General features: G+C 43.4%; 1 protein-coding gene across 1 annotated transcript in view; it reads right to left on the bottom strand.

Annotated features, from left to right (window-relative positions):
* Window positions 1-22,175, bottom strand: part of LOC126385221 (uncharacterized) — an 82,399-nt gene extending 60,224 nt beyond the window's left edge. Inside the window, exons 1-5 of the mRNA XM_050036824.1 lie at window positions 21,886-22,175; window positions 15,535-15,600; window positions 6,164-6,347; window positions 3,981-4,433; window positions 1,576-2,061 (exon numbers count right to left, since the gene is read on the bottom strand). Of these exons, the coding sequence (XP_049892781.1) occupies window positions 1,576-2,061; window positions 3,981-4,433; window positions 6,164-6,347; window positions 15,535-15,600; window positions 21,886-22,053 (1,357 nt within the window). The 5' untranslated portion in view covers window positions 22,054-22,175. The remainder of the gene's footprint in view (window positions 1-1,575; window positions 2,062-3,980; window positions 4,434-6,163; window positions 6,348-15,534; window positions 15,601-21,885) is intronic.
* Between the last annotated feature and the right edge of the window lie 3,735 nt (window positions 22,176-25,910).

Here is a 25,910-nt window from a genome sequence, read left to right as displayed (position 1 = left end):
GCATACTTTTTCAGAATTTCCATGTGGGAAAAATCCAGGAAGTAAAGCAAACGTTGAAGAAGAGTACACTGTGACACTTTCTAATGTCACAATGAAGGGACAACTACGCAGGTTGATTTTAGCGCTGCTCATCGTGGACTATATTGCTGTCATTGTTCATTTTAGTCAAACCATACAGTTTGAAAACGAGGCGCGGCTCCAACTAGAAAACAATGTTTTGATGCATTGGATGTGCTGAATGTGCATATTAAGGCAGTACAGGAGGAGGTGCACATTAATAATCCTCCAGGACTGTAACATGCTCATGTTTAACCCAAACAATGTGTCATGTGACTGCAGTTGCTTCACATCCAGGTCGGAACACCTTCTCATCACAAACGAACCGCACCAGAGTTCGTTTGTAACCAGACCGCATCACAAACGAACCGCACCAGAGTTCGTTTGTAACCAGACCGAGACCACCTCTTCAAGAAGGTCTCAGTCTGGCGACGACACAATAAACGACCGTGAGTGCTATCGACCCAAACTAAACAGGGTGGGTTTGAAAGCACCCTTAGATGTCCAACCTGTCCAGTGGTTGTTGTGTATCTTTCCCAGTTGCACATCACTGTATTGATGTTGTTGTGTTCTCATATCACTTTGGTGAGAACAGTGTTATCATAACAATTAGAAATGATGGCCAAAACTATGAAAACAGATCCAAGTTGTAATAAACCAGAATCATCCTTTAAGATATTCTCGCTGCCACGTTGAGGCCACATTGAGCTTGAACTGCCTCCATCTGCAGTAAAATAAATGAACCAGTGACACTCGCTCTGTGTCTGCTGTGAAGAGAACAGCGTGCTCCGATAAAGCATGGGCCCCCCTGCAGTACAGCACCACACAGAGAACAGTAGATGTCTCTGATAGAAAAGAGAAAATCCCTACACAATTTCCACATTGTTTGCTTTCTTTCATAAAGTTCCAGGAGGAGTCAGATGTCAGTGGCCCCGTCCTTTATCCCCATTGGGAACGGTAAATTAGCGTCCGCAGGAAAGCTGCGGAGGTATTCTATTGTGGCGGCCCTCCTCAGTGTTCTGCCGTCAGCGAGCGGTGGTCAGTGTGGATTTATGACCATCGGCTACACGTCTCCCTCTCAGAGCCCAGAGAATAGCGAAGGCACGGGGGAGCCATGGCTGAGAGGCACGGCACACGAGATCGGCACCCCAGCTTCTATTGTTGGGGCCTCATGCCTTTGAACAGGGAATCAAACGGTACCAGCTTTTCATCAAAAGCCCTCCTTTCTATCGCTGATTTAGAGGAAAAAGAAAAGCTTTCTGCGTTATTTATTATGGGGTGGGAGGAGGTGGGAAAAACAGGCTGACAGCATTGCTTTCACAATGTGTTGATAGGGGAGGAGCATCATAACACCTCACTATGGCAGCAGGCTTTGAATTCTCTGTGTCTTTGTCTATGGGTGGATGTCCAGCCATGTTCAGGACAATCAGGCCCTGAAGAACATGGGCGGGAACGCAACGGCCAGCAGGGAGGAGGCTGTGAACGGTCCATATGTGGCCAGCAGAGCTCATTTCTCACCTCTGACAGGGGAGATAGGAGGCAGGACAGGCCAGCGATGAGACTCCAGCCGAGTCACTGATGCAGAAGGGGTCAGCTTTGCTCCTGACCCTGAACGACAAGTGGCGCTCCGTGGACTTGGGCAGGAAGACCAAGTAGCAGAGGGGAATGCCAGGGTAATGAGGCCACGATCTGGGTACGAGGATGGGTGGAGACCAGGATCTGCAGATTCATCTTGGAGGAGATTCTCTGTTGTTTTTGTGCTGTCACACCTGCTCTGAGGTTTATCTGTCTGAGGGAGGATGCCTGATGTTGGGCGAGGTGAGAGGGGTTTGGTTTGACCATACAGGGGTTCACAAAGTCGAGGGGTGGTCTTAGCATTCACGAATGATTGGTGAAGGTTGGGTCCTACTGAAGGGGAGGAAGCCAAAGGTGAATGCATCACTGGACAAGGCTGGAATGGCGAGAGACAAACGTTGCCTTCTGGGTCTGAGTCCCCGATATCTGCTGCAAAACCACAGAGGAAAATTACAAGGTAGCTTTAGTCAACACAGCATTGTCCACATGAAGTACCTTTTATAAGAGGATCATTTTTAACTGTCAAACCCACAATTCCTGTATAAGCTCTGGATACCGTTTCACATTGTTTGCATCATGCATGCATCATTTTCAACGTGTCGCTAATCAAAACAAACACTACACTCCTGTATGTGCATTAGAAAGTTTGTGCATGTGTGTATATTTTGAGCCTGTGTGTATATGACAACCGAGTGAAAAAACTGAATTTCCCCTCAGGGATTAATAACATATATCTTCTTCTTCTTCTTCCTCTTGATCTTCTTCTTCTTCTTGACCTTCTTCTTCTTCTTCTTCTTGATCTTCTTCTTCTTCTTGATCTTCTTCTTCTTCTTCTTCTAAATAAATGAATAAAACTGTCTGCTCAGCAATTGGTTGCATAGGTACAGAAACTGAAAGTAACATGAGTATAAAGGCCAATTCATAGTTTCTACATCTGTGCACCCATGTGACATAAAAATCATTACCCGTCTATGTCCACAAGGTCGGCACAGACCCCTACGTGGACATCTGGGTGCAGCCCATTTTTTGTGACAGTGCAGACTGTTCACATAGCAAGCGTACGGACTGTGTATGCTCAGAGCTCTTATTCTACACTCGAGTCCAGTCCAAAACATTGTGGTCAAGCTAACTGCAGCCGCCACACCACACCGAAGTTAGTATTAAACTGGATATTATTACAATACAGACATTCACTCCGGATCTGTTTCTGTTTGCTTACCTCCCAGCCCTCCCATTTACTGCTATGGGCTGACGTGGACCCTCAGTTGTACAATGAATGAAACCACATAGCACCTAAGTGAGCGCAGCTATCTGCAGACGTTCAATGTGGAAGGTATGTCAGAGCCTTAAGGCCATCACTAGAAGAAGTCATGGCAGTAGAAAAGGAGTAACATTACCTACACCAGAAAGATAAAATCACAAAGGTGTGTAGACCTACAGTGTTTTGGCTTAACATGCATGACTGATAAGACTTAATCTGGAAGTGAATGTCAATAGCTATGTTTCCATCCAAAAGTGATTCGAATCATTGGGAAATGCGCATTAAAAGAAATACGAATCCTGTGGGTTTCCATTAAATGTATGGACTTTGGTGAAAACTACAAACTCGCTCGAGTTTTCTGCAGAACCGGAAACAAAACAAGTCTCGCATTGTTCTTCTTCTACGTTTTCTGCCGGTTGGCAACCAGCTTGTAAATGCATTACCGCCTTCCCGACCTGGAGTGTGGATATCACCATGGAGAGAGGTGCGCTACGTCAGACTTAATTCGAACATAACTGTTTTCATCCCCCGGTTTTGCGAATCAACATTTTTTCGAATCAACCAAAACCTGGCTAAAGCGAGCTTATTTTAGTTTGTGTGAATCTGGGGATTTTAATTCAAATTTTGGCGTTTCCATCATAATTTTCCGATGCGATACTTCTAGATGCACATCTAAACAGGCTGATGGAAACATGGCTACTGTCTGCATTATTATCTTCAAAAGTCTCTGTTTCCACCCGTCCACACTAAAACACAACTCTGGAGTTTTCAAACTAAAATGAGGTCATCAGCGTTTCATAGGTCTCTGTTTTTAGGGGTTCCAAAATGCAAGAGCTGCGTAGACGCTAGGCATGAACGCAGCGATAGTTATGCGTTTTAAAACAAAAATGTATTGGTGTGAATGTTGCCTAACTTTCAAAATCCGAAAAAGTTTAGTGTCTAAATCATCTCCTCGTGGCAACTGAAAACACTCTCATCTTTCAAAGTTAGAAGCTACAGGATATTTCCCATTACAGAGTTTTTGTGTTTCCTGAAGTACATATGACGAGGCTACAGCTAATGCTAACCATCACAGAAGAAGTTTTACCATCAGACAGGACACTGCTCCTGCCGCTAGCGAGGTCAGTGCTGCGGCTGAACAGGCTGGATGGTGGACGACTTAAATCTGAAAGAGACCCGTGTGAGACTGTGGAGGCCGGCGGCGGTGAGCATTCTGGTCCAGCAGGCTCAAGATGCAGCGTCCAATCTGACTCTGTGATGGACACCACAGCAGGTTGTGGTGCTCGCTCCCTCTCCGTAACTTCATCTTCTTCCTCTGGAGCAGGATGAGGACGGGAGGGAGAAGCTGGCGCAGTGTCCAGCTTGCTTTGTTGTCTCTCAAAGTCAGGGTGGAGGGTGTTTTGGTGGGGAGGTGTTGGATTAATGGTGGATGGTGGTGGAGCAGTAGTAGGGAGTGGAAGGCAGGGAACAACAACAGCAGAGCGCCTTCCTGTGATCTGCACACGATTTGCTCTTCTGTCTGGACTGCGATGGAAGTCACCTTCAAGAAAGACAAAACACATCCTTAAAGATATACAGGATTTCATTTAGAGTGCTAGTATTAGTTTGGCCAAGAATGTATTTTAGTGTTAGACCCAGAGGCTTATGAAAGCCACTTTTGAGCACTCAACAAAGAGTGTTTTTAACGGCCAACATGATGCAGGTCATTTTTAAAACTGCCAAAGTCTGCTTGTGACATTCTTGTTCCCGCTTCGCTTCAGTCCTGGAGCTAACGTTTGTTTCCCTGCTGGGTGGGTTGGCCTGCTAACAAAGGCAGCGAGAAATTGCCCCGCTGGAGCAGCTGCCTGTTTCCAAACTCAATATTCACAATAGTAATAAGACCTGAGGGCAGGAGAGCTGGTCTGCTGAATATCATGTCAGTTACAGGTGTCTGAAAAACACATTTTTTGGGAACATGTGGCTGGGCAGTTGGACTGGGTTGTTTCCATTTGATTGGGTCGGTCAAATGTTTTGGGAAGGTTGTGATCATAGTGCAACATGGACTTCTCAATTTCTCAGAGCTCAAGGAGGCTGATTTAAATGATATTCACAAAGATATTAAACAGACTGAAGAAGACAATTTTTGCATTTGAGAGGCTGGATGAAAAATGATTAAACAACTGGATTAATCACCTCAGCACTACAAGAGAGCAAAGCACAACCCATTTCTAAAGCACTTGTCGCACTGTTTTACACATCCTTCTCTCTCATTATAACACTCATTATCTCCCCTTCTCCAACTCTTCTTTCTTCTTCTGAACATTTCCTTTCACCCGTCTGAGACTGTCTTTCACAAACATCAACTCCATCCAGCGACGCCCATTTCCCTTTCGCCTCCTAATTCTTCCTCCTTTGCCTTTGCACACCCCTTCCTTTCTCTCTCCTCCCTTTTTTTTTTGTTGACCACTGAGCGGGTGTGTGTTGGGTGTGTGTAGAGTGTGAGTGTGTGATGGGGGTGGAGGGGTGGAGGGTGTCACACAATCTGCTCTTGTTTTCTGGGGGTCTGCCTCCTAGAGGAGTCAGCACAGGGGGATAAAGAGAACGCACTGGAGAGCACATTGCTGCACTGCCTCCTTTTACAATGCCCTGCCATTCCCATCTGTTACACACACACACACATATACGTGAACTAGTGCATGTGTATGTGTGTGTGCTGATGTGCATATGAATGACATGTGTCAGAGTGCAAAGCCACGGCGTAGGGCGCAGCACGTTTCTTCAGGGAGCAGGGTTAAGGACGATTGTGAGGGAGCCGACCACCATATGGCAGAATAATTAGTATTAGACCCCGGTGCAGAGAAATGCCCCCCTCCTCTGCTACACACACACACACACACACACACACACCAGCATGGTGAAAGCAGTGCCCTGCTGTGGAGCTGAGGTGTGTGCTGGGAAAAATGCCTTCACATCAGAGGCTGGGTTCTGAAAGGAGCGGCAGGTCTCCCGGCCCCGGGCCTTTCAGTCCTACCAGGGGACCACCAGGAGGGCGGCGCTGTGGGCACTTCCTCGCCAGAGAGGAGATTTGCACTTAACCAAACACAACCACAGAGAGAGATTAAGAGCTAACGACGAGCTTGGTGGCCTCTACCTCCACTGCTCCAGGAGAGGAAGAAAAGGCAAGAAAAATTGTTAATGAGCAGAGGCAGTGGAGTCAAAGGAGCCAGTGCTCTCCTCCTGTTGTGGCTGTGATGGTGTGAAAGCACCTGGTGTTTTGTTGATAAGCCTCACCCTCCAGAGTCTGTGTCTTCGGGGCAGCGAGAGTGTGTGTTGTTGGCGTCTTCCCCTGAGATGGAGGCTGTGGTCTGGACTTGGAGTTCAGGAAACAAGGAGGTCTGAGGTCCTCAGGACGAGCTTTCATGTGAGACAAGAACCGTGGACACAATAAGGGACGATGATTTGGACGATCGTGTGGCTAGAAGAGAAGTGAAAGAGAAAAACTCTCAGTATAGTGCAAAATTAAAGTTAAAGAGATCAAATGTTTTCAGTGTTTCCTTATCAAATGTCCTTCATCCCTTTAAGTAACAAAACAAATTAAGTAAAATGTACTGAACAAATAAAAACTAAGTGACGACAAAAAAAAAGTTTTCAACAATATTAATAAATAAAAGAAAAAAATTAACAAATTAAAAAATACACGAAATAAATTTAAAAAAGAAAAATTAAATAAAAAACAATGTCAATACATTACTTTAAAACAAATAATTAATAATACGAATTATTTGATACATATAAAAACTAATCAAAACAAAAACATTAAAAATTCAATGAATAAATAAGTCAAAAGGAAATCAATAAAAAAATATATTAATCTATTATTATCTAAACACACAAAAATAAAATTAAATTAAAAAGAAAAAAAGAAAATTACAAAACTTTAAATCCATTCTGAAATAATATTTTACCCTAATTTAACCTGACTGATCAAAAATAAATGTAAAAAAAAATGCATAAGTACCTATTTTCAAAATATTAATAAATATAAAAAACAAAATTTGAAAATAAATAAATAAATAAATAAGTAAATCATTATTAAGGAATAGAAAAGAAAATTTAATTAAAAAAAATACAGTCAATAAATGTGTTTTTTTTTAATTTGGCAAAAAGGAAGAAAAAACAAATAATAATAATTGTTATTATTTCACACATATAAAAATACTAATTAAAACCTAAACATTAAAATACCATAAATTTGTAAAAAAAATAAATAAAAAATAAAACTGCATAACTTTAAAGAAAACTTTATTGTGCAAAACATCAAGCTGTTTATTATTTATTGGCATTTGTTTGTGTGATCCTTCCATTTACCTTTAACACTCTGTTGTGATTGACATTTATTGCTGATCCAAGATAACATGTCTTTCATGTCACTCAATATACAAAATAAAAGTCACTCTGAGAAACATCTGTGTCCACTGCTACTACAAAATAAAAGCCTGAATGAGAAACCCTGCTGAGCTGTTAGTGGAGGGGAATTCAAATGATGCATGACAGCACCACTGCCCCCTTGTGTTGTTAAATCAGATCACCGGTAACTCCACTGCTCTCCTCTTACATCCACAACCTCCCTCCTCTTTAAAAGAAAGGAGGCAGAAAATTATCTCAAGGGTGATAAAACTCTTTGGAGCACACGGTCGGGACATGGGAGATAAAAGCAAGCAGGACGGTCAATATTGGAAATGCGGAGGGACGGACAGCTGCCGGCAGCACGCCAACCAGTGAGAAGCAGCCCAGCGTACAGCCTCGGTGCCAGTGACTCATTCAGACCCTCTCTGGCCTTTAGAGAGCAAATAGTTGTAATAAATGTCCCGCAGACGCTGGGCTTTATTTGCCTTGGATTTAAGCTTCATCTAAAACAAAGTTCAGCTCCTCACCCTTTTAACGCACAATAAAGACAAAGAGAAAATGCACAGATTCAACATCTGTCTGAGTACAATGATGAACCAGGAGACCTTCAGACAGACAGAGAAAGGGAGGGAGGAAGGTGGGGTCACTGTCTGTGACTCACACAGGGAGGATCAGCTTTTAAATCCCTGCACCATCTCCACTGATTCCCCTCTCTCAGATCTGGAGGCTTTAAAGATTTGCATTCTTGTGATGTAAAGAGGGAGAAGTGAGGTAGAAACAGTAGAACAAGAGCCGCTGATGGGGGCCCTTCCTCCTCCTCGCTCCTCTTCCTCCCCTACGGCCTCCTCATTACCTGTCACGGGCTGAGGAGGCCTTTGTGAGGTGAGACTCGGCTGGTGTCATCACACTCGCGACCTTCTGCAGAGCAGGTCCGGGCACGAATGTTTCACGTAGGCTTGTGTCATTACGGCCCACGCAAAAGCTCTTTTAATGCGTCCACACACGCAAACACAATCGTACAGTACAGGGCAAAGCAGCGTGTCCTGTTTCTTATCACAAACGGCGGTCACACTGATGAGCGTGTGTGAGATCCACCCTGAAAGAGCAGCTCACACCTGATGTTTTCACAGTTACTCAAAAGATGGCTTAATCCTGCTTTATCACTTGCTTTTCTTTAGAAACCCAAAGACAACCTTGGCGATTGCATCCCCCACACAATGACTGTATTTCCTATCCTTCACTTTATTGTGTTTTTCACAACCATTTCAATGTGTTTCTTGCCGTTTGCCACACAAATAAACTTAGTAGTCATATCCCGCACAACCTCACCAATTTCCAAGGTGCATGGAGAACACAAAAGGTCTAAAGAGGTAAAACTCCAGCAAGCTTCCTGGATCAATGTCTTGATTTGTTGCCTTCATCAGGTCTAAAGATAAAGTTGCTCTATGTACTGTTGCTGGAGTTTTACCTCTTTATACCAATGAACATGTGTTGCGTTTACCAGCTGAGGAATATCTCCAAATGTCGGTCATTTCTGTCCCTCAATAACACAGAGACAATCATACATGCTCTTATATCCTCCCTCCTTGATTACTGCAATGCCTTGTTCACCTGCCTAGGCATCCACACCTATTTTGGCTTCCCTGCATTGGCTTCCAGTCTCTTTTCGAATCCATTTTAAAGTTCTTGTAATGACATACAAGGCTCTCGGAGATCTGGCATCAGAGCTTCTCAAATCGTATCGTCCAAACAGGCCCCTCAGGTCTGCTAGTCTGGGTCTTCTAACTGTTCCAGGGTCCAGGTTAAAGACAAAGGGTGATCGAGCCTGGTCAGTTCCTGCTCCTCAGCTCTGGAACAGCCTCCCACTGATCATGGAAAGTGCTCTACAAATAAAGTTATTACTATTGTTGTCTTGCTTATCTTCACAAATCAGGCTCAAAAGGCAGCACTGCACGGGCCATAATTTAATAATGTATGATTTGTTTTTATTTACAAAAGAGTGAATAAATGATAAGTTATAGAAAATTTTGTTTTATGCTAACAAAGAGTTTTGTCTGATAAGTAAAAGTGGATCATAGGTTATTATCAATTTTTGCACATATCTGCCATATCATGAAATATAGCGACAGAAAAATCTTATTGAAGGATAATTCTGGTTTATTACAACTTATGAAAGTATATGAGATTTGATTTGATTTAAAGCTCTGCAGCAGCTTTAATGCACCTTTTGGTTCACGTTATTTGGTCACACTGGGGTTTTAGAGCATTTTTGAATTTGGTAGCACTGATCTGTATCCTCTCCCCTGCCGCTCTGCTTTCACATTAGTTATGTTGTTCTGTACTCAAGTACACTTGCGTCATCATTTACATGACATTTTCCTTGTGCTACAGACACAGCTGCCCCGAGATCACCATCAGCAGGGACTGTTGGAATAGCGAGGCGAAACTCTGCTCCTGACCATAGGTGGAGCCACTACTGTCTGGTCGAAGACAAAGATAGTGGATTACTACAAGATGGCCCACCTACAATATACTCCCACTGTATGAAATGGTATACATTTCCGGTCTCCTAAGTAGGCGTTTTCCCCCGTACCCCAATCAAAGACGATGGAGAACCGCCTATCAAAGACGAGTATCCCCAACCTCGCTTCTGTCAACATGTGTGTACCCTTACTGGCCGTAAGCTAAATAAATAAACGGTCCGTGAAATTTTTATTTTTTCCAGCGGATGTCTTAGTTACAACATGATTGAGCTAACTGGAGTAGTTTCATGTCGTATCCGACAACGATCGCTTTTAACAGATGACGTCCTGATGTTAGCTTTGCTGCTGCTGTTAGCTGTCCCTGTCAGCTGCAGCCACTGATGCTTTCTAGACATCGTGATTTCCCAAAACTGAATAAATACCACACATAGCAACACAAAACTGCTTTGCTAGCTCAATCATGTTATAACTAAGATATCTGCTGGAAAAAATATTTTTTTTAATCCAGTGTCTTTGGTGAAACTGCACTGATTTCAGCACCAGAGAGGAGATACCTGTTGCCAGATCTCGCGAGAGCCTGTTGCCAGATCTCGCGAGAGTGTGTTGTTGAGACAGAGACAGGTCTTGAACAAAGTAAATTTTATCTGTTACCCCTCCATTTTCCACGTCCACGTCTAGGAGCAGGGTGTCCTGACTCTTGTTGGGATAGAAGGGTAAGGACAAGTGTTTCGGCTACACCGCCCTCCAAACGGAGGTTTTTCAGAGGCACACTCCAAACTGAGCGTTACGAAAAATCATCGTCAGGATGACTGCACACGCAACAAAAGTAACAAAGGTTACTAACGTTAGCCTACAGAGCACCGCTAATGATGAAGCAGTGTTCTTTTTTTAGTAGATGACTTGTTTGATTGATTGAAAGTGTGAAATTCAAGTTACGAACGAATCTTGAGCGTCAGTGCTTTTCAATCTTCATGAGAATATTGCCAGAGTCAGGTCTGCTTACGTATCAGGGTCTTCAAGGGTTGCTTCATTTCACAGGGGAATATTTCAACCATTACCCCTACCCTGGAGGGGCAAGGTGGCACTTGGAAAATGAGGGGTAGGGCCTTAAATACCACTGAATTTATAGCATTGGAATATTTGTAAATTTAAAATCGATCCAAGACAAAAAGTTGAATCAAATGTTGAGAGTTGTAACTGTATGTTGACCCTTCAGCTCCAATCTGATATTTACAGAATCTTAAAATAACCATTCAATGACAAAACTGCTGCACTACTCATAACTGGAACATGTCACAGAGGAAAGCATTTCCATCACACACAGTAGGTAATAGTGTGGTTTCTGTCCACACCCATATCACTCGTGTGGGCTCCTTCGGGGCCCTGCAGGCCCCCAGGAAACAGGCTGACCTCCTGGCGTCAGGCAACCCACACGCTGTCCTCACACAGCCAGAACTGGCTAATGTCATTACGGGCCTGTTTGTGGTCAACGGCTCCCTGATTGAGATGTACAAGAAGCGCTGCTCGATGAATGTAGGAAGTCTATTAGTTAGTCAGAGTCCCAGATGGCCTACAGAGGACAGACTTGCGTGTGCTCCTTAACCCCCCCCCCCACCTCTAAACACACACACACACACACATACACACGAGCATATATAACACACATGCACGCACACACACACACACTTAATTACACTGCCTCCGAGTGAACCCTCTGACAGGCGGACGACTACGAGCAAAGACAGAAGTGTGTCTATGTCCCAGTGTCTGCAGGAACAGAGAATTCTTCACAGAGCTGATGCACAAGAAAGCCAGGCTTAGGCCCTAACAAGGTTAAACCCCTGAAAAAGAGTGACTTTTTAAATCATGGAGATTTGTGTTTCTGCGGGGTGTAATTAGCTTTGCTGCGGGGGAGGAGGGAGGGTGGATGAAGGGTCGGGATGCTGGCGAGGGGGCCGGCGAGAGGCGAAGCGGGGGACGATGACAGTGGGGCGCATTGTGGAGTCCGGCGGATTCAGGGGAGTAAATCTGATTATCAGCTCGTGTCAGAAGCCAGGCTCAGATACAGCTTAGCATTCAGAGCAACTTTCTACTTTCGGTGGTTAGACAATGACCCCCCTTTGCAGGCCCACGCAACCCCAGAGGGCCCGGCAACTCTTCCCCTGAAGCCCCCACATCCTGAAACAACACAACACAGCACAGGACAGGACTCCAATACAGCATGACATACAGTGGTGGAAGAAGTATTCAACTTTATACACAAACATCTGTGTACAGGTGTTGGGGAGTACTACCACTACTACCACTACATGTGTGATATTGCATAAACACATCGTGGCTCCAGAGGGAGCTCACTTGCCTTGTCGGGCAAGGGGTCAGAAATCTACTTGCTCAGAGTAAATTATACTTGCCCCTACACAAACTGTTTTATTTACTAGCAGTTATCGAACAAAGACAAAAGTTAATTGTCATGAAAAACAACTCTGTTTTATCCGCCTTCCTCTCAAGCTTGCAGCATACACATAGTTGGAGTTTTGCCCACATCCTCTAACGCCACCTAACTCAACTCCTGATTCCAGGATAATGGAAACGCTCGCTGTCACTTCAGCTCATAAACCTTGTCTTTACCTGCTTTCCTTTTCCCCGCATGTGCCAAGTACCGTGCACGTGCAACTTTTAACAGTAATGAGAAGGAGGTTACTAGATGGCTCACTCCAGAAAAAAACTGTGTTTAATTCTTTTTTACCGCATGCTGGATCAGGCGAGTGAGTTGCTGGATTTACTAGCCAGACATGGCATTTTACTTGCCTCTGGTGATCCTTACTGTTGAGCCCTGACGAGTGATGTTTGGGTGTAAAGGTTTTTAAAAATCTGGGGGTGTGGAGTTAGAAAGAAGGAGGTTTAGCAGACCTGTGATTGAAGCTAACAGATTAAGACTACATTAGCTGTGATGACACACACCCTTTGGCATTGTGGGTAATGTAGGCACCAGGTTTTGACAAGAATGCATAAAATAAACTAGAGGGAGCCAAGGCCAAATGCCCTCACTGGCAATGTTAACAACAGTGACTAATAATTCATGTATCTGCTCTATGATTCAGATCTGCTCCAAAATTGAATGGGTTTTCCCAGGCTGCAACTTCCGGAGCTGAAAAATGAAGCCATCATGGAAGTGCAAAAAAACTGCAGTTCTTCAAGTGGCCACTTGAGGCTGGCCCCAGAAGCGAGTCAATCTCCGAAGAGCCCCATGTTAAAATGCACAACTCACAGCAGAAATAAACATGTTTACAGCCTGGTACAAAAACAGTTTCTCTAAGGTCTCTATAGCTAATTCCCCCGTTCATGACCACTGTGCCGGGGTGAATTTTTATATACCTCACCTGTTTAAATGTTATTAAAGGTTAAAGTTATGCATAATTAAGGGCGTGGCCACTTTGAGTGACAGGTGGGTGCCATCCTTTGACAAGTTGCTAGCATGGCGACAATCTTGGTTAGGTAACCTACCCACTAGATTCACAGAATGTAGATGTAGCTAAAGCTGTAGCTATTGCTATTTCAGTGTGTTTTCAGGTCATGAAAGTTAATCGCAAAGTTTTGGTCGCCTAAAAAAGGTGTTTGGTTGTACCAAAAGACCTTCTAAGAAGTAAGATGTCTTTTTTCGTCGGCAAAAATTAGCATTAGCATAAGCACAGTTGACCATAGCTATAAATGCACCATGCTTACCAAGCTAGCAGCTACGTTAGGGTTAGCTCCACCCCTCTGATCCAAATATGGTCACTTCTGTGTCTAAGAATCCAACATAGCGACGACCAAAATGCCACGTTCAAGGCTTTAAAATGTGAGTCAACAATCCCATGGGTGACAGCACAGTGGCTATGTCCTTTATTTTAAACAATCTCTCATTCTTCCTTGGCTCATGCTTCACTTTTCCACTAAGTTTCATAAAAATTGAGCAAGTAGTTTTCCCGTAAGCTGACAGACAGACAAATAAACCTAACTGAAAACATAACCTCCTTTGCGAAGGGCTCTGGTTCTCTTGCATCAACTTTGATCCTTTTCTTTTTAAGACTGTCCATCGTGAGTCCAACAATACTATGTGCCGGATACATCCGTGGTTTCTTGCAGTAACTTACATAAATGGCTGGTGTAGATAATTAACAGTTGAGTATGTGCAATGCTAAATCAGGGGAGCACTCTTACAGGACCGTACCAGTGGTTTTGCATGATCGACCCGTGTTTAAAAGTCTGATTAATGTCTGCTGTGTATCGTCAAACGGTTTTCAGACTAGTAAAAAGTGTGGAGAGTGATGAGGCTTCACTCAGTATTTAAAAAAACAACTGAAACCATAAAACCTTGGCTGAACTCCTTGTGCAAAAAACCCCACATATATTAAGTTTTAAATTGGAGCTGTGCAGCCATGTTGGCTTGTTTGGGCACCTGTGCATTCTGACCTGGACTGTCCCATTGCAGCTCGTGTCCCGGGTGACAGTACAGGAGCTGTGACGCCTATATAAAGCAGGCTGCTGGGTCAACAGCCTCTTGTCGGCTGTCTGCCTGTTTAGACAGGGACACGCTTGTTGTAAAAGTTGTATTCGCTGTATGACAGGAGCAGTTTCACCATCACAATGCCCTGGTGATTTATTAGATATAGCGGCAGCAGTGGAGACATGGAGAATGGCAGAGGGTGATGCCAGGCCTGATGAAGTGGCTGAATGCAGAAGTGCTGAAGGCAGTCGAGGATGTAAATGAGGCTGTAAGGACCAGCAAGCGTCTTTGTCTGCCGACTTTACTTGTTTGTTTAACCAGAGGCCAAGACAGGAAGCCAGCCCACACAACTCTGCTGTCCCCATGGCAACCCCACTGTTAATTGTGGCACATCCACTCCCAGACTCTTTTCAGCCAAGGGGAGAGGTGGGGACTTTTGAGTGTCGGAGGAGAGACAGACGAAGTGTGTGTGTGTGTGTGTGTTTCTTTTTACTTGCTAGAGGAAAGGGAAGAATATTTGGTTAGATTTTGGAATCTTTGCTGAATTCGAACTTTAAAAATGCTCCATCACTGAATATAAGTTTAATCATTAATCACTGTGTGTGTGTGTCACCAAAGATAAAAGCCGAACCTTTCAAATGTGAAGATTTGCTGCTCTTTCTGTTTTATTATTGTATATTGAATATCGTTGGGTCAGATAGACAAATCAAGCACTTTACCATGGCACCCTGGGCTTTTAAAAACTGTAATTTTAATAGGCATTTTTGACTTTTAGATGAGTAGAAGGGCCCACACACACCACTTGTTTTGTCTCCTTTGTGGTGCTGAGAACAATTCCCACTTCCAGTTCCAAAAAGATAAGTCACTTCCTGGATGCACTTATCACCTCTGCACTGACTGCCATCTTTTCAGCCGTTAACAATGACTGGGTGGTCAGTCTCAGATATAGCCGAAACTGTACACGCACCACACAATGGTTCACGCCATCACTGCTCTCGTTCCCAGGTCGTCAAATACCGATGCTTTGTCAATTCCCCTTGTTAGCTACATTGCAGACCATCTCAGTGACTATTTCTAAAAAGCAACTAGTGACGAATTTAGTGACTTATTCAAACCATCAGGAAAATAAGTAAATAAGTTGTTTTCTCTGATTCTTCTTTTCTGACAAACAGATGTTTTAATATGGTTTTGTCGTCGTTAAATATGGCTGGCTTTTACTTTAATTCATAAAAGACTCTTGGGGCATGTGAGGAGAAACATAGTTCATATAGTATTAAGGCACTCACACTGTAGTGGCAGAGACCCCGATCCCACAAGATGGCCTTGCTGACAAATGACACATAAACAGGGCTCTGCAAGAAAAGGAGATAAAGAAAAGGAGCCATTAAAAATTAATTAAAGAAGACACTGGTGCATACTGAAATTTAAAAACAGATTTATCAGGGTCAGATTGAGATTGATCACTCAGAAGAGTTTAGAAATGAGCTGAATTCAGTCTCTCTGCAGGCTGGGAACAATGACTGAAGCCTGTCACAACAGATAGAAAGCCACACAGTGAGAGGGCTCCCCACAGACATTTAAACCCCCACCAGTGCATTAATAACACCTCCATCTTGTTTATTGAGCTGCTGTGAAACTCTTCCAGTGGTTTGAGCCCCTACAGCAGAAGACTCAATGATGGAGTCTGCTCTCCCACGCAGCCACTCTCCGACATCTGCTCCGTTTACAAAACGTCTGGTGCTTAACTCTCCCCTTTCTTTTTAACATGTCACTGCCTCAGGACAGTATGGTGGTTTTATGGTGAGGGTGCATCAGTTTGACCCGTGGAGCAGGGGGCGCTGTGTTAACTCATCAATCACCGGAGACACATCACAAGCCGATGCCCAGCCGTCAGCGGAGCGGCTCATCCATCTCTCTTTGCGGCTCCTGGCAGCTCCCAGAAGCACTGAGTCAGCTCCAGAGCTGGTCCACTCCAGGGAGCAAGAGAGCAGATCCTCCCAGAACTCACCCCTCATTCATGGGCTGTAACCCCAGACCAGAGTGGGTTGACAGGGGCCAAGAGGGGCTCCCAGGGTGGGAGGACAATGGAGCTTGATGTGTGTATACATGTGTGCGTTTCCCTTTCCTTTGGAGTGCGCTGGTGTGGAGCTCTCTGCCAGCTTGTGCCAGACACTCAAACCCATTCAGTGCCACCATGAGAGGCTAGAGGGCAGCGTCAGGTCTGGCCGTCTCACCGCCTTTGTCTAGTGGCTTCATTTAGACCGTACCTGTTGTATTTAACAAAGCCCATCACATATGATTATGCACATTATGCGAGAAATACCTCGCAAGCTCTCCATGCTTAATAGAAGCCTTAATTGCAGCCGAATAATGAACAACGACCAATTTTCCAGTGAATCATGGGTGCTTGCCGCCCAATGACCTTGTTGTTACTAATTATATGCTGAATGTGAAATCAAGTACATTTTGAGACAGTAAAGGATGAAGTGGCTGGGGGTTGGCCCGGGACGACAATGTGGAGAAATTATGTGAACTGAAACAGAAAAGAAGGCAGAGGAAAGAGGCCAAAATTCAAATGAATGTGGAAATAAACAAGAGAAAATTGTGTAAATTTTACATTGTCAAAAGTGTGTGGAAAAAATGCTAAACCAATGCTTTTAAAAAATATATTTAATTATCTATTATTTCTATGTAGTACTAAAGATGTTACAAGACCCGATACTTTGGTATCAAGTTGATGCCAAAATTCTGAAAACGTGGCGGTGCTCGTTTTTCTCCAGTAACTTAGGTCCCATGGATGCAATTCTTCCAGACTTGACGGGCCAACACACACCTCCAAGTGTTCTAGTCAGCCGTTAAATGCCAAAGGAAGAAGGAGATCATCTACCAGCACAGTAAAACAACAACAACCTCTGAAAGATGGTGACAAGTGCAGCGGCAGCGACAGCTCTGCCTCGACCCATTTGGAGATAAACGTTTTTTCCCCTGTGGCATGCGCATGTTGTAAATTCTTTGCAACAGGAGCGCCATGTATTTCCACCATGCTACAAACACCAGCAGTGTAATGAGGCTCTGAGCGTCTATTCACATGCACATTAGGCATTTTTGTTCTTTAGTTTGGGGAAAACACTGTGCTCATCACTTTCACTTTTTACCCAGGACAGCACGAATACCCTGTCACAAAGACCAACCATCAAATCTTGCATGTGCAGGTGCTGAACAACAACCACCAAGGAGTAATACATTAATATACTGTCGTGATGTAGCCTTCGAGCCCAAACATCAGGGATTAATAATACATTTTTTTTTTTTTGATAAACAAAAGGAGTGTATGTTAAAGCGAATGGGATTTATTATCTTGTTAATGTTTTCTGGTATCCGATTGGGTATTGAGAACCGTGGAATTTCAATGGTATTGGTATCAACTACAAAATATCGGTTATCATGACGTGCCTAAGTACTGTTAGGAACTGCAACTCTGCTCCTGCAACTTTTATTTTAAAATCATACCAGTGACAGTTCACTGAACCTCTTTGGATTTATTCACAGCTGTATTATTTTTAAAAAAAATATTGGAAATTTAAACATCTACAACTGGGCAAACTTCATCTGCCGGTAAAGATCGTGTTCCCAGTTCAGACCAAAGCTTTGCGACGAGATGAGTTGAAACAGGCAGCTACTTGCAATGTGCCGTTCTGCAACGTCCTTAAAACCTGCTGATTCACACCAATGCAACTAAATGAGATGGTGTATCATCTCTATGCAACAACTCTCTGTACTTCTGTTCTGGTTTGCAGCTTTTCAGGTTTATTTAGTGGCTGAATATAATTTGTAGCTTCTTAAAATATGAATGAGGATAGTGATAGTGAGATACTGGCTACAGCTGCATTTGTAGTAGTGATGAAACGGCAAAAAACAAGCGTCAGATGGACTGTATTCATAATAAATACGCCACAATAATATAAAAAAATATAAATATGTGCTACCATTTTTGATACCACTGAAAAATCTGACATTGAGAGCATAAATCTTTTCTCTTTAATCTTTTCTTAGTTAGTAACAGAAAACAGTGGAATAACTTAGTAAACATTAGGCACGTGCACAGATAGACCCCGGGTGGTGCTCAAGCTCCTGTCCTTTTGCCCTCTGACTAGATAAGTGCCCTCCTTTAAATGATATTTTAGTCTTTTAAATTGGCCCATGGCATCAGTTCTCAATTAAAAGTGTGCTCTTTGCCTGACAACAGCATTTCAGTCGAGCCCCTCCTCCTTCTTCAACTTCCCCTGTGGCAGCCGCACGAACATCGAGCGCTCTGCAGAACAGCATTATGTCTCCCTCATCTGCCGTACAGGACAGCCAGGTAACGATAGTGTTTGCCACTGATGTAAAATTAAACCACTACTAAAACATCTCAGTACCACCAGTCCTATGTAGGCAATAACCCACCATTAAGTTTAACAACACGTCAGCCAGTCTGGCGTAAAACCACACCATCTCCCTCCAACTCTCTGTCCGATTCGCCTTCACCAACTGCCCAGTGCGAGCGAGACAGACGCTGAATTGCTTTCCCAGAACTAAATTTAAAATAATATTTGCATCTCCCACTTTGCGTCTCTGATAAATAATTTAAACAAAAATGACACGCAGTTTGAGGCTGCACTGCGTCACGAGCGCAGGGGAGAAGAGGAGGCGCGCAGGGTGCATGCTTTTGTTCTCTGGTGTACTGACATTGTGGAAAATGAGTATTGAAACCAAAGCATTCAGAATGTATCTATAGATTAATACTTCTAAATGAAATAAATAATAATGCCATCCATTTGTAAAACCATGCCACAACCAAAGCTAACAGAAGCTAAGCTAATCAAAGCTAGCCTCCTTCTGGCTTTGATGTCATCGTTTGACCCATCATCACAAATACAACACATAATCCCATATAGGGTTTGTCTAAATTGATTGCTGCTCCTCTTTTCCTTGTTCAATTAAGATGATGAGATTAGGGAGATTCCTAGCAGATGGGATTTCCACTGTACATGTGTCGACAACATGTAACCCCCCCTTTTCCATGCAAACTCCACCTCAAGGTACTTCCTGTCAGATCTACTGAGCGCAGAGCGGCGTGGGCTGGCAGGACTCAAGCAGACAGGAAGTGCTGTGGTGCCGGCCTGAGCCAGCAGGGGGAAATATGGTCAAATATGGTGGGCCTTATCAATAATGAGTAGGTGGAAGGGGCTAGATCAAATTACCAATTTAGAGCTAATCACCAAAGTGGTGACTGGTCTTTGCTTTATCTCCTCTCCCACTCTGCCTTCTCCTCTCTCTGGTGATTCCTGCCGCCATCTGTCCCGTCTTTCTCAGGGGAGCCTTTCCTTCTCTCCTGAGCACCACACGGGATGTTTTATTAATTCTGTTTCACCTGATTACACCCTGTCTGTGAGTCAGGGCACATTAATAGGCATTTAATCAACGTTTAATTAAGGGAGCAGGCACTGAACAGAGAGCCACAGATCAGAGCTGCATCCTGGTGAGGTCAGCACCAAGGACACACTAACACACATTATGTAGACATATATTGAAATAAACAAGCTGCTGTTACTGCGGCGGCACCGCACTTAAAACCTGCACATAACACTGTAATGTAAAGGATTTTTAAAGCCTTTAAATGTTGAAATATATTCAACAAATGCCATTAAAATAAGGCTTCAAGGCCTTCTTACAAAGTTGAATCCAGTCTTAGTTACTCTTCTATTTTGTGCCGTTATCAACTTGAAGTTTGGAAAAAATGGAATTTTGATTAGCAGAAACAAGTTGTGAACACAACATCATCTCCTTTAAAAGCTTAACTTTGGTGTTTTTTTTCAACTGGACTCTGTTTTTTCCATGTTTTTGTGGCAAAGTAACTAATAAAGAAAACTAAATTTTTTTTTAAACATTTCCATTAAAGAGCAGGATCCCTTTTAACCAGAAAAAGCAATGAAATCGTTATCACCATACACACCAAACTGCAACTAAATAAACAGTAGTGTGTATAGAGGCAGCATTTTTTCACATCTAACTGGGTGATTTAAGGTTTACTTTCAACCAAACTAGAGCTGGTGATTGTTGGAACAGTGGAAAGATGAACCAAGATGATTTTTGTGAGTTTTACTTTGGCCCTGTTTTTGGTCTCTACCACCTCCTGAGGGACATATCTCTTTAGCTGCTAAGTTGCTAACAAGTAGCGTTAAATGACAATATGACAGCGCTGAAAGTAAACCAAACAATAACATTGCAGGCTGTTTCATTTCCTGAATACAGTTCCATTTTTACCCTTTGTTTTTACTTTGTATGATATGACCTAAATCATAAGAAAGAAAGTCATTCGTAGGGGGTTTAACCGAATAACCAAATTCAGACTCTGAGACTAAATAACCTCTAAATTTACACAGGCCCCTTTTTAACAGTCTGTCCAAGGCGGGAATGTTGCGGTGTCTTCCCACCTCGCTGTTCTGTATAAAATGTAGGAACACAGAATGGGGTAGCATTGTTGGTCTGCTGTTTAGCCAGCATTAGAGGTAATAACAGAGTCGAATCAACATCTGCTTAAAATGTGGAAAGCCATCGCACTAGACACTAATGCAGCTGTGTTACACGTTATGCCTCTTGCGCTTTCAGTTTTGCTAAAGTCACACCCCGGGGCAGCATAGTTTAGTCGAAAAAGCAAAGGCGGTGTAATGTGGATCTTCATTTCAACAGTCTTGCAAAATCTCTGTTTAGAAAAGGCTACAGATCACTACACAAAAATCAGCTGCCGGATTTGTCGATAAACCAATGAACTTAGAGACAAAAGAGCTACAAAGATCCAAAAGCCCAGACAAAAACTTTAAAAGCACACCACAGGAACTCGACAATGCAGCGCAACACAACTGACGAGGGGATCCAGTTCAGAAAACAATCAAGCAAACGTCCGAGCTATCAATGGCAAACAAAAGGCGTGTGTGACCACCTCAGCATGGCTTTGGCCAGGTTAGAGGCAAAGACAGAATAGGAGAGCACGCAGATTGAGAGAGAGAAAGCCCGGGGTCAGCTATAATGAGCCGTGAATGCAAGCATCCGACCAATCCTGTTTAATGGGGTTCATCCTTGGAAAGGTTTCTGTCCTGCCTCACACCGGTGTTTGTGTGTGTTCACGTTGGGGTTCGGGTCAGGGGGCTGCAAGGACTCTGTGACCCTGAAATGAGCTCCGGAGTCAGTGGGGAACCCCGCTGGCAGGACAGAGCTCCTTTTATACTTTAATCTGCAAGCAAGGGGGATCAATATGGCAACTATTGGTGCCGGGATTGTGCGCAGGAGTAAGCGGTCCAGCCATTTTAGATGTCTCACAGGGGGTTGGCGCAGCCTGACAAAAAAGCACCACCAGTCACAATGACCTGTGGGACAGTGGCACACCAGCAGCTAACCTACTTAACATTCATTAGTGTCAGAGAGGTGGACAGATGCTCCGGGTCTTACGGATCTTCTCTCTCATGTTCTCTACATGGGGCTCATTCAGCAGCGTTTGACGTGTCTTTCATTTGGGATATTGGAGTTGTGGGCGGTGGCGGCAGCAGGCCGCTCAGCTGTGGATTTAGGAAGAGCTGGGTGGGCATGGATGGACTCACCCTGTGAGCGTGGTGTGCTGAGCGGGAGCCGTCAGGCAGCCAGGTGCTCCTGCTGACGGGATGCCTGGGCCGAGCCAGAAGCCTCCGGGGATGCTTGAAATCTTGATTTCTGGAAGGTTTGTTTTCCCAGTGTGGCTCTGGAGCTCCTCTCCTCTCGACAGCAGACATGTCCAGCGAGCCCTAATCTTTAAATTTACTCATCGTCTTGGTAAAAATGTGAACATTTCACCACTGAAGTCCTTAAGTAACAAGAAAACGGCGTCATTTCACCAAAGAAGTTGGTGAAAAAAGTACCTTCATGCTTTGTAGCGGACTGATTTAAGAATAGAGCAATGCCTCTCTGTGGGAGGTTAAAAAATGCTCTCTATTTAAATAGCTTATGGCTGTTAATAATTACCATCCTGCTAAACTAGTGCAACTCTCTCATGCATGTCGTTTCCTTGGCAAGTAACAAAGAGACAGAGCTTTGTCCCTTTTGAGTTTGCTACGAATTTGCAGGGAAATAATAAACTTAAACCCAGTGTCCCCTCCACATGCAACACAAAAACGAGGGCTACAATAAACCAAAGCTTTCAATTAAGAAGTGAACAGCACTGTAGCCCCACACAGTGACAGAGGCCAGAACAGAAATCAGGAGCAGCTGGACAGAGAGAGGGCTTTTCAGCCCGACTCCAGACACAACATGGATCAGGTTCTGGGCTGCTATACAGCAGCATAAATCTCCTGGCCTTAATTACATTACAGGGCATATAGTGGCAAGCTCTGTGGAAACAATGGACCCTATCAATTCCACAAATCAGAGCTCGGCAGAGTGTGTGTGTGCTTCTGTGTGTGTGCATGTTCTGAACAGCCCTCTATCTGTGTCTCCAATCAAAGCTTATTATCGTGAGTGTGACTTGAGTTGGAGGTTCTTCATCTGAAGATTTGTGCTGCTAGAATGACCAAGTAAATACGCTCTGGGTGTAATATTAACAAGGGTTGTGGACAAGTGGGGAGTAGTCAGTGTGTTCCATGGTGACCAGACCAAACACTTATAGTGGAGACACAAGCAGCTACCCCCTCACAACCCATGTCCCGCTTCAGCTACAAGAAGAAATCTTTTAAGCTTATTTTAGTTTTGAAAGACATCTGTGTTCTGCTTCAGCTGCAGAAAGAAGAATCTGCTTTGTTTAATTTCTCTAAAACTGACAAATAAATAAAAAAGAAGAAGCATGAAAATACTCCGATCATAAAAGCACAACTTGTGACATGTACTAAAGCCTTTTGGGACCATCTGAGATCAACCTCTCCTTTACATCTCCCTTCCTAAAGCACACTCTCTCAGAGGTCTCCCTCTGTTCGACCCTACGGGGGCTCTGCAGTTCTTTCTGGGTAATCTGGATGCCACAATACCAGTTGCTAAGACACTGCAGGAAAATGCATTGTGTGAGGGGAAGTAAGGTTGGACATCGCACTGGTTTTGTGGCATGGATGTCAGTGCCTTTTTTTTTGGCTTTAATGAAGAGAACTTTTGGGTCGTCAGTACATCCTTGTTTCAAGATATTTTAATACAGATTTTATTGCATTGAATAATCAACACAATGCAAACTGGTTGAGTTATGAATTGTCTTGTATTTGTGCTGTTTGATTCCTTACCGTTTAATCCTTTCTTCACCTGATTTTTCACTTGTTACTCATTTTGATTTAATTCTCAGTTGGTTACTTGTTATTTTAATGCATAATTAACATCTGGCTGGAGCTGAACATTAGCCACTTAGCCATCACTAGCACATTTACAATGGAGTTGATCCATGTGCATTTTCCCTATAGAGATAAAAACGAAAAAAAGCTCTTCAAATCATAATTTAAACATGCTGTAACTACTTTTTTGGCCACTAGGTGGACAAAGGAAACAAGCAGTAAACATAAAAAGTGCTTGTAAACAGACGCCTATTAACACAGCAGATACAGAGCAAAACATTTGCATTACTTTGGTGTCATTTGTGTCCACTACGGCTGTACCTGACTTAGGATAATGTCAGTCAAATTGTATTTGGTTGTTCAACACGAATATTCGACTATTTGTTCTCTTTTTTGCATGAAGACTTTGAGAGTTTGAACAGGGTTCAGCAGAATGTTTAGGGTGACAGTCATGTTAACATAATATAGCAAACAAGCAACAAGGAAGTTAGCCCTCCGAGCTAATGCTGGCTAACTATGCTAATAACTGATCAGAAATGTGCAGACACTAGATATCAGACAAAAGCCAGAGAGAGTATCACATTAAGTTGCTGTGAGCTGTAAATGTGTGATTTCTAAGCACAAGCCAGAAGATGTGAAGAAGTGTTACCTCGAAGCCTGACCGGGCAAAGTCTCTCTTCCCTCAGGCAGCTGCCCCCGTCTCACTCAGGCTAACCCTGGGTCTGTATCTGCAGCTGCCTTCGTCTTACGCAGACTCACCCTGGGTATGAGTCTGCAGCTGCCTGTACCAAAGAGCAGCATGAAAGCAAAGAGCACTAACTCTGCAGCTATATCTGGAGACCAAAAAGACAAAAAACAAGAACAAATGTTCAACTTGAAGAATCTTGCTTGACTGAGGGGTCTCTGACTGATAGTTGAACCTAATTTCAATCTGATAACTGTAGGTGCAATGTTCTCATTTTAGCTCTGTCTTTGGTCTCCACCAACTCCTTAAGGAAATATTTCTCTCACTAGGTGTTAAATGCTCCAGGATGTTAACCAGCCAGTTGCTAACTGTGTCTATTAGGGGTGGGTGGCTCGATACCAAACTATCAGTACTGCACATAAGTTTTCATTTTGAATATCAATTCTAGCATCAACAGAATCGATACCAAAAAAAGGATCAGTTTCTCTCTTCCACGTTGTACTCATTTGTATTGCCTGAGAAAAACTGTCTGTACAAACAACATTTTGTTGTCCTGAACACATCTAGAACATGTACTGCTTCTCCACTGTTGTGTGCAACATACTGTCACCTGCATGCAGCGCACTGTGGAAGGGAGGTTCAGAAAAAGGAATATCAAGATACACAGTAGCGTCGAGAAATTAGTACTTTAGTCCAATCGGATCAGCATTGGTTAATGTTAGAGTTTTTTTATGAAAGTGCATAAGGCACTTTAAATAATAAAAAGTATTAGTATCCGTATTGATATCAGCGATTTCTTGGTTTCAGATCGAAACCAGATTTTGCGTCATTGCCCACACCTTGTGTCTGTCTGCAATTCGGTGTTAGACAGGTAGCATACAATTAGCTTTTAGAGCTTTTTTGCTGGAACCAGGTGCCAACTGCATCTGAAAACGACTATGGAAAGGGTGATAGTGAAACAAAGCAGTTAAGTTGAGGGCTGGAAAACCAAAACAATGAGCTGAGAGATGCTAAAGCTGCAGAGATGGGATTATACCCTCTGGGCTTGTTGCTATAAGGCACCCTTTTCACATTAAAGTAGTCATGTGATCAACTAGTAATGTAAAAATATTGATTACAGCTGCTTCAATGTTCAAACTTTACTCTTTGTTAAAAAATAATTTATGTACCACTTTATTGTTAATTGAACAACTTATTTAATACTTGGCTGAGGGACAACAGTTGAAACAGTTGGCTAACACTGGGACACTTACAACGAATGCCCCTAGACAAACTAAGAGTCATGTAGTTTTAAGATAGAAATGTCATTAATTTTCAATCTTTTCCTTTATTAGACTAAAAAAAGTCAGAAAAACCACTCTTTCTCACACACACAAACACACACACACACTAAACACACACAAATAAACACATACATCAGCACACAAAGCTGACAAAGCCTCCCACAAAACACATAAAAATACAATTACAAGGGCTTTCATGCTGTTCTAAGGAAAGCAGCCCTGCCCACTGCGTGCTGCTCTTTGTCGGCTGCGAGACCCAGAATCAAAGAGCACTGACCTGCGCCGGCTCTGCCCGGCAGGCCTGCGGGGAGTCCTGCTCTGACTCCAAGCCCCGGTTGCCATGCCATGCTGGGATCCCGCTCCCCCCCCCTCGACTC

The sequence above is a fragment of the Epinephelus moara genome, chromosome 23 (genome assembly GCF_006386435.1).
Source record: "Epinephelus moara isolate mb chromosome 23, YSFRI_EMoa_1.0, whole genome shotgun sequence".
NCBI classification, from domain to species: Eukaryota; Metazoa; Chordata; class Actinopteri; order Perciformes; family Serranidae; genus Epinephelus; species Epinephelus moara.
This window is presented reverse-complemented; position numbering and strand designations above follow the sequence as displayed.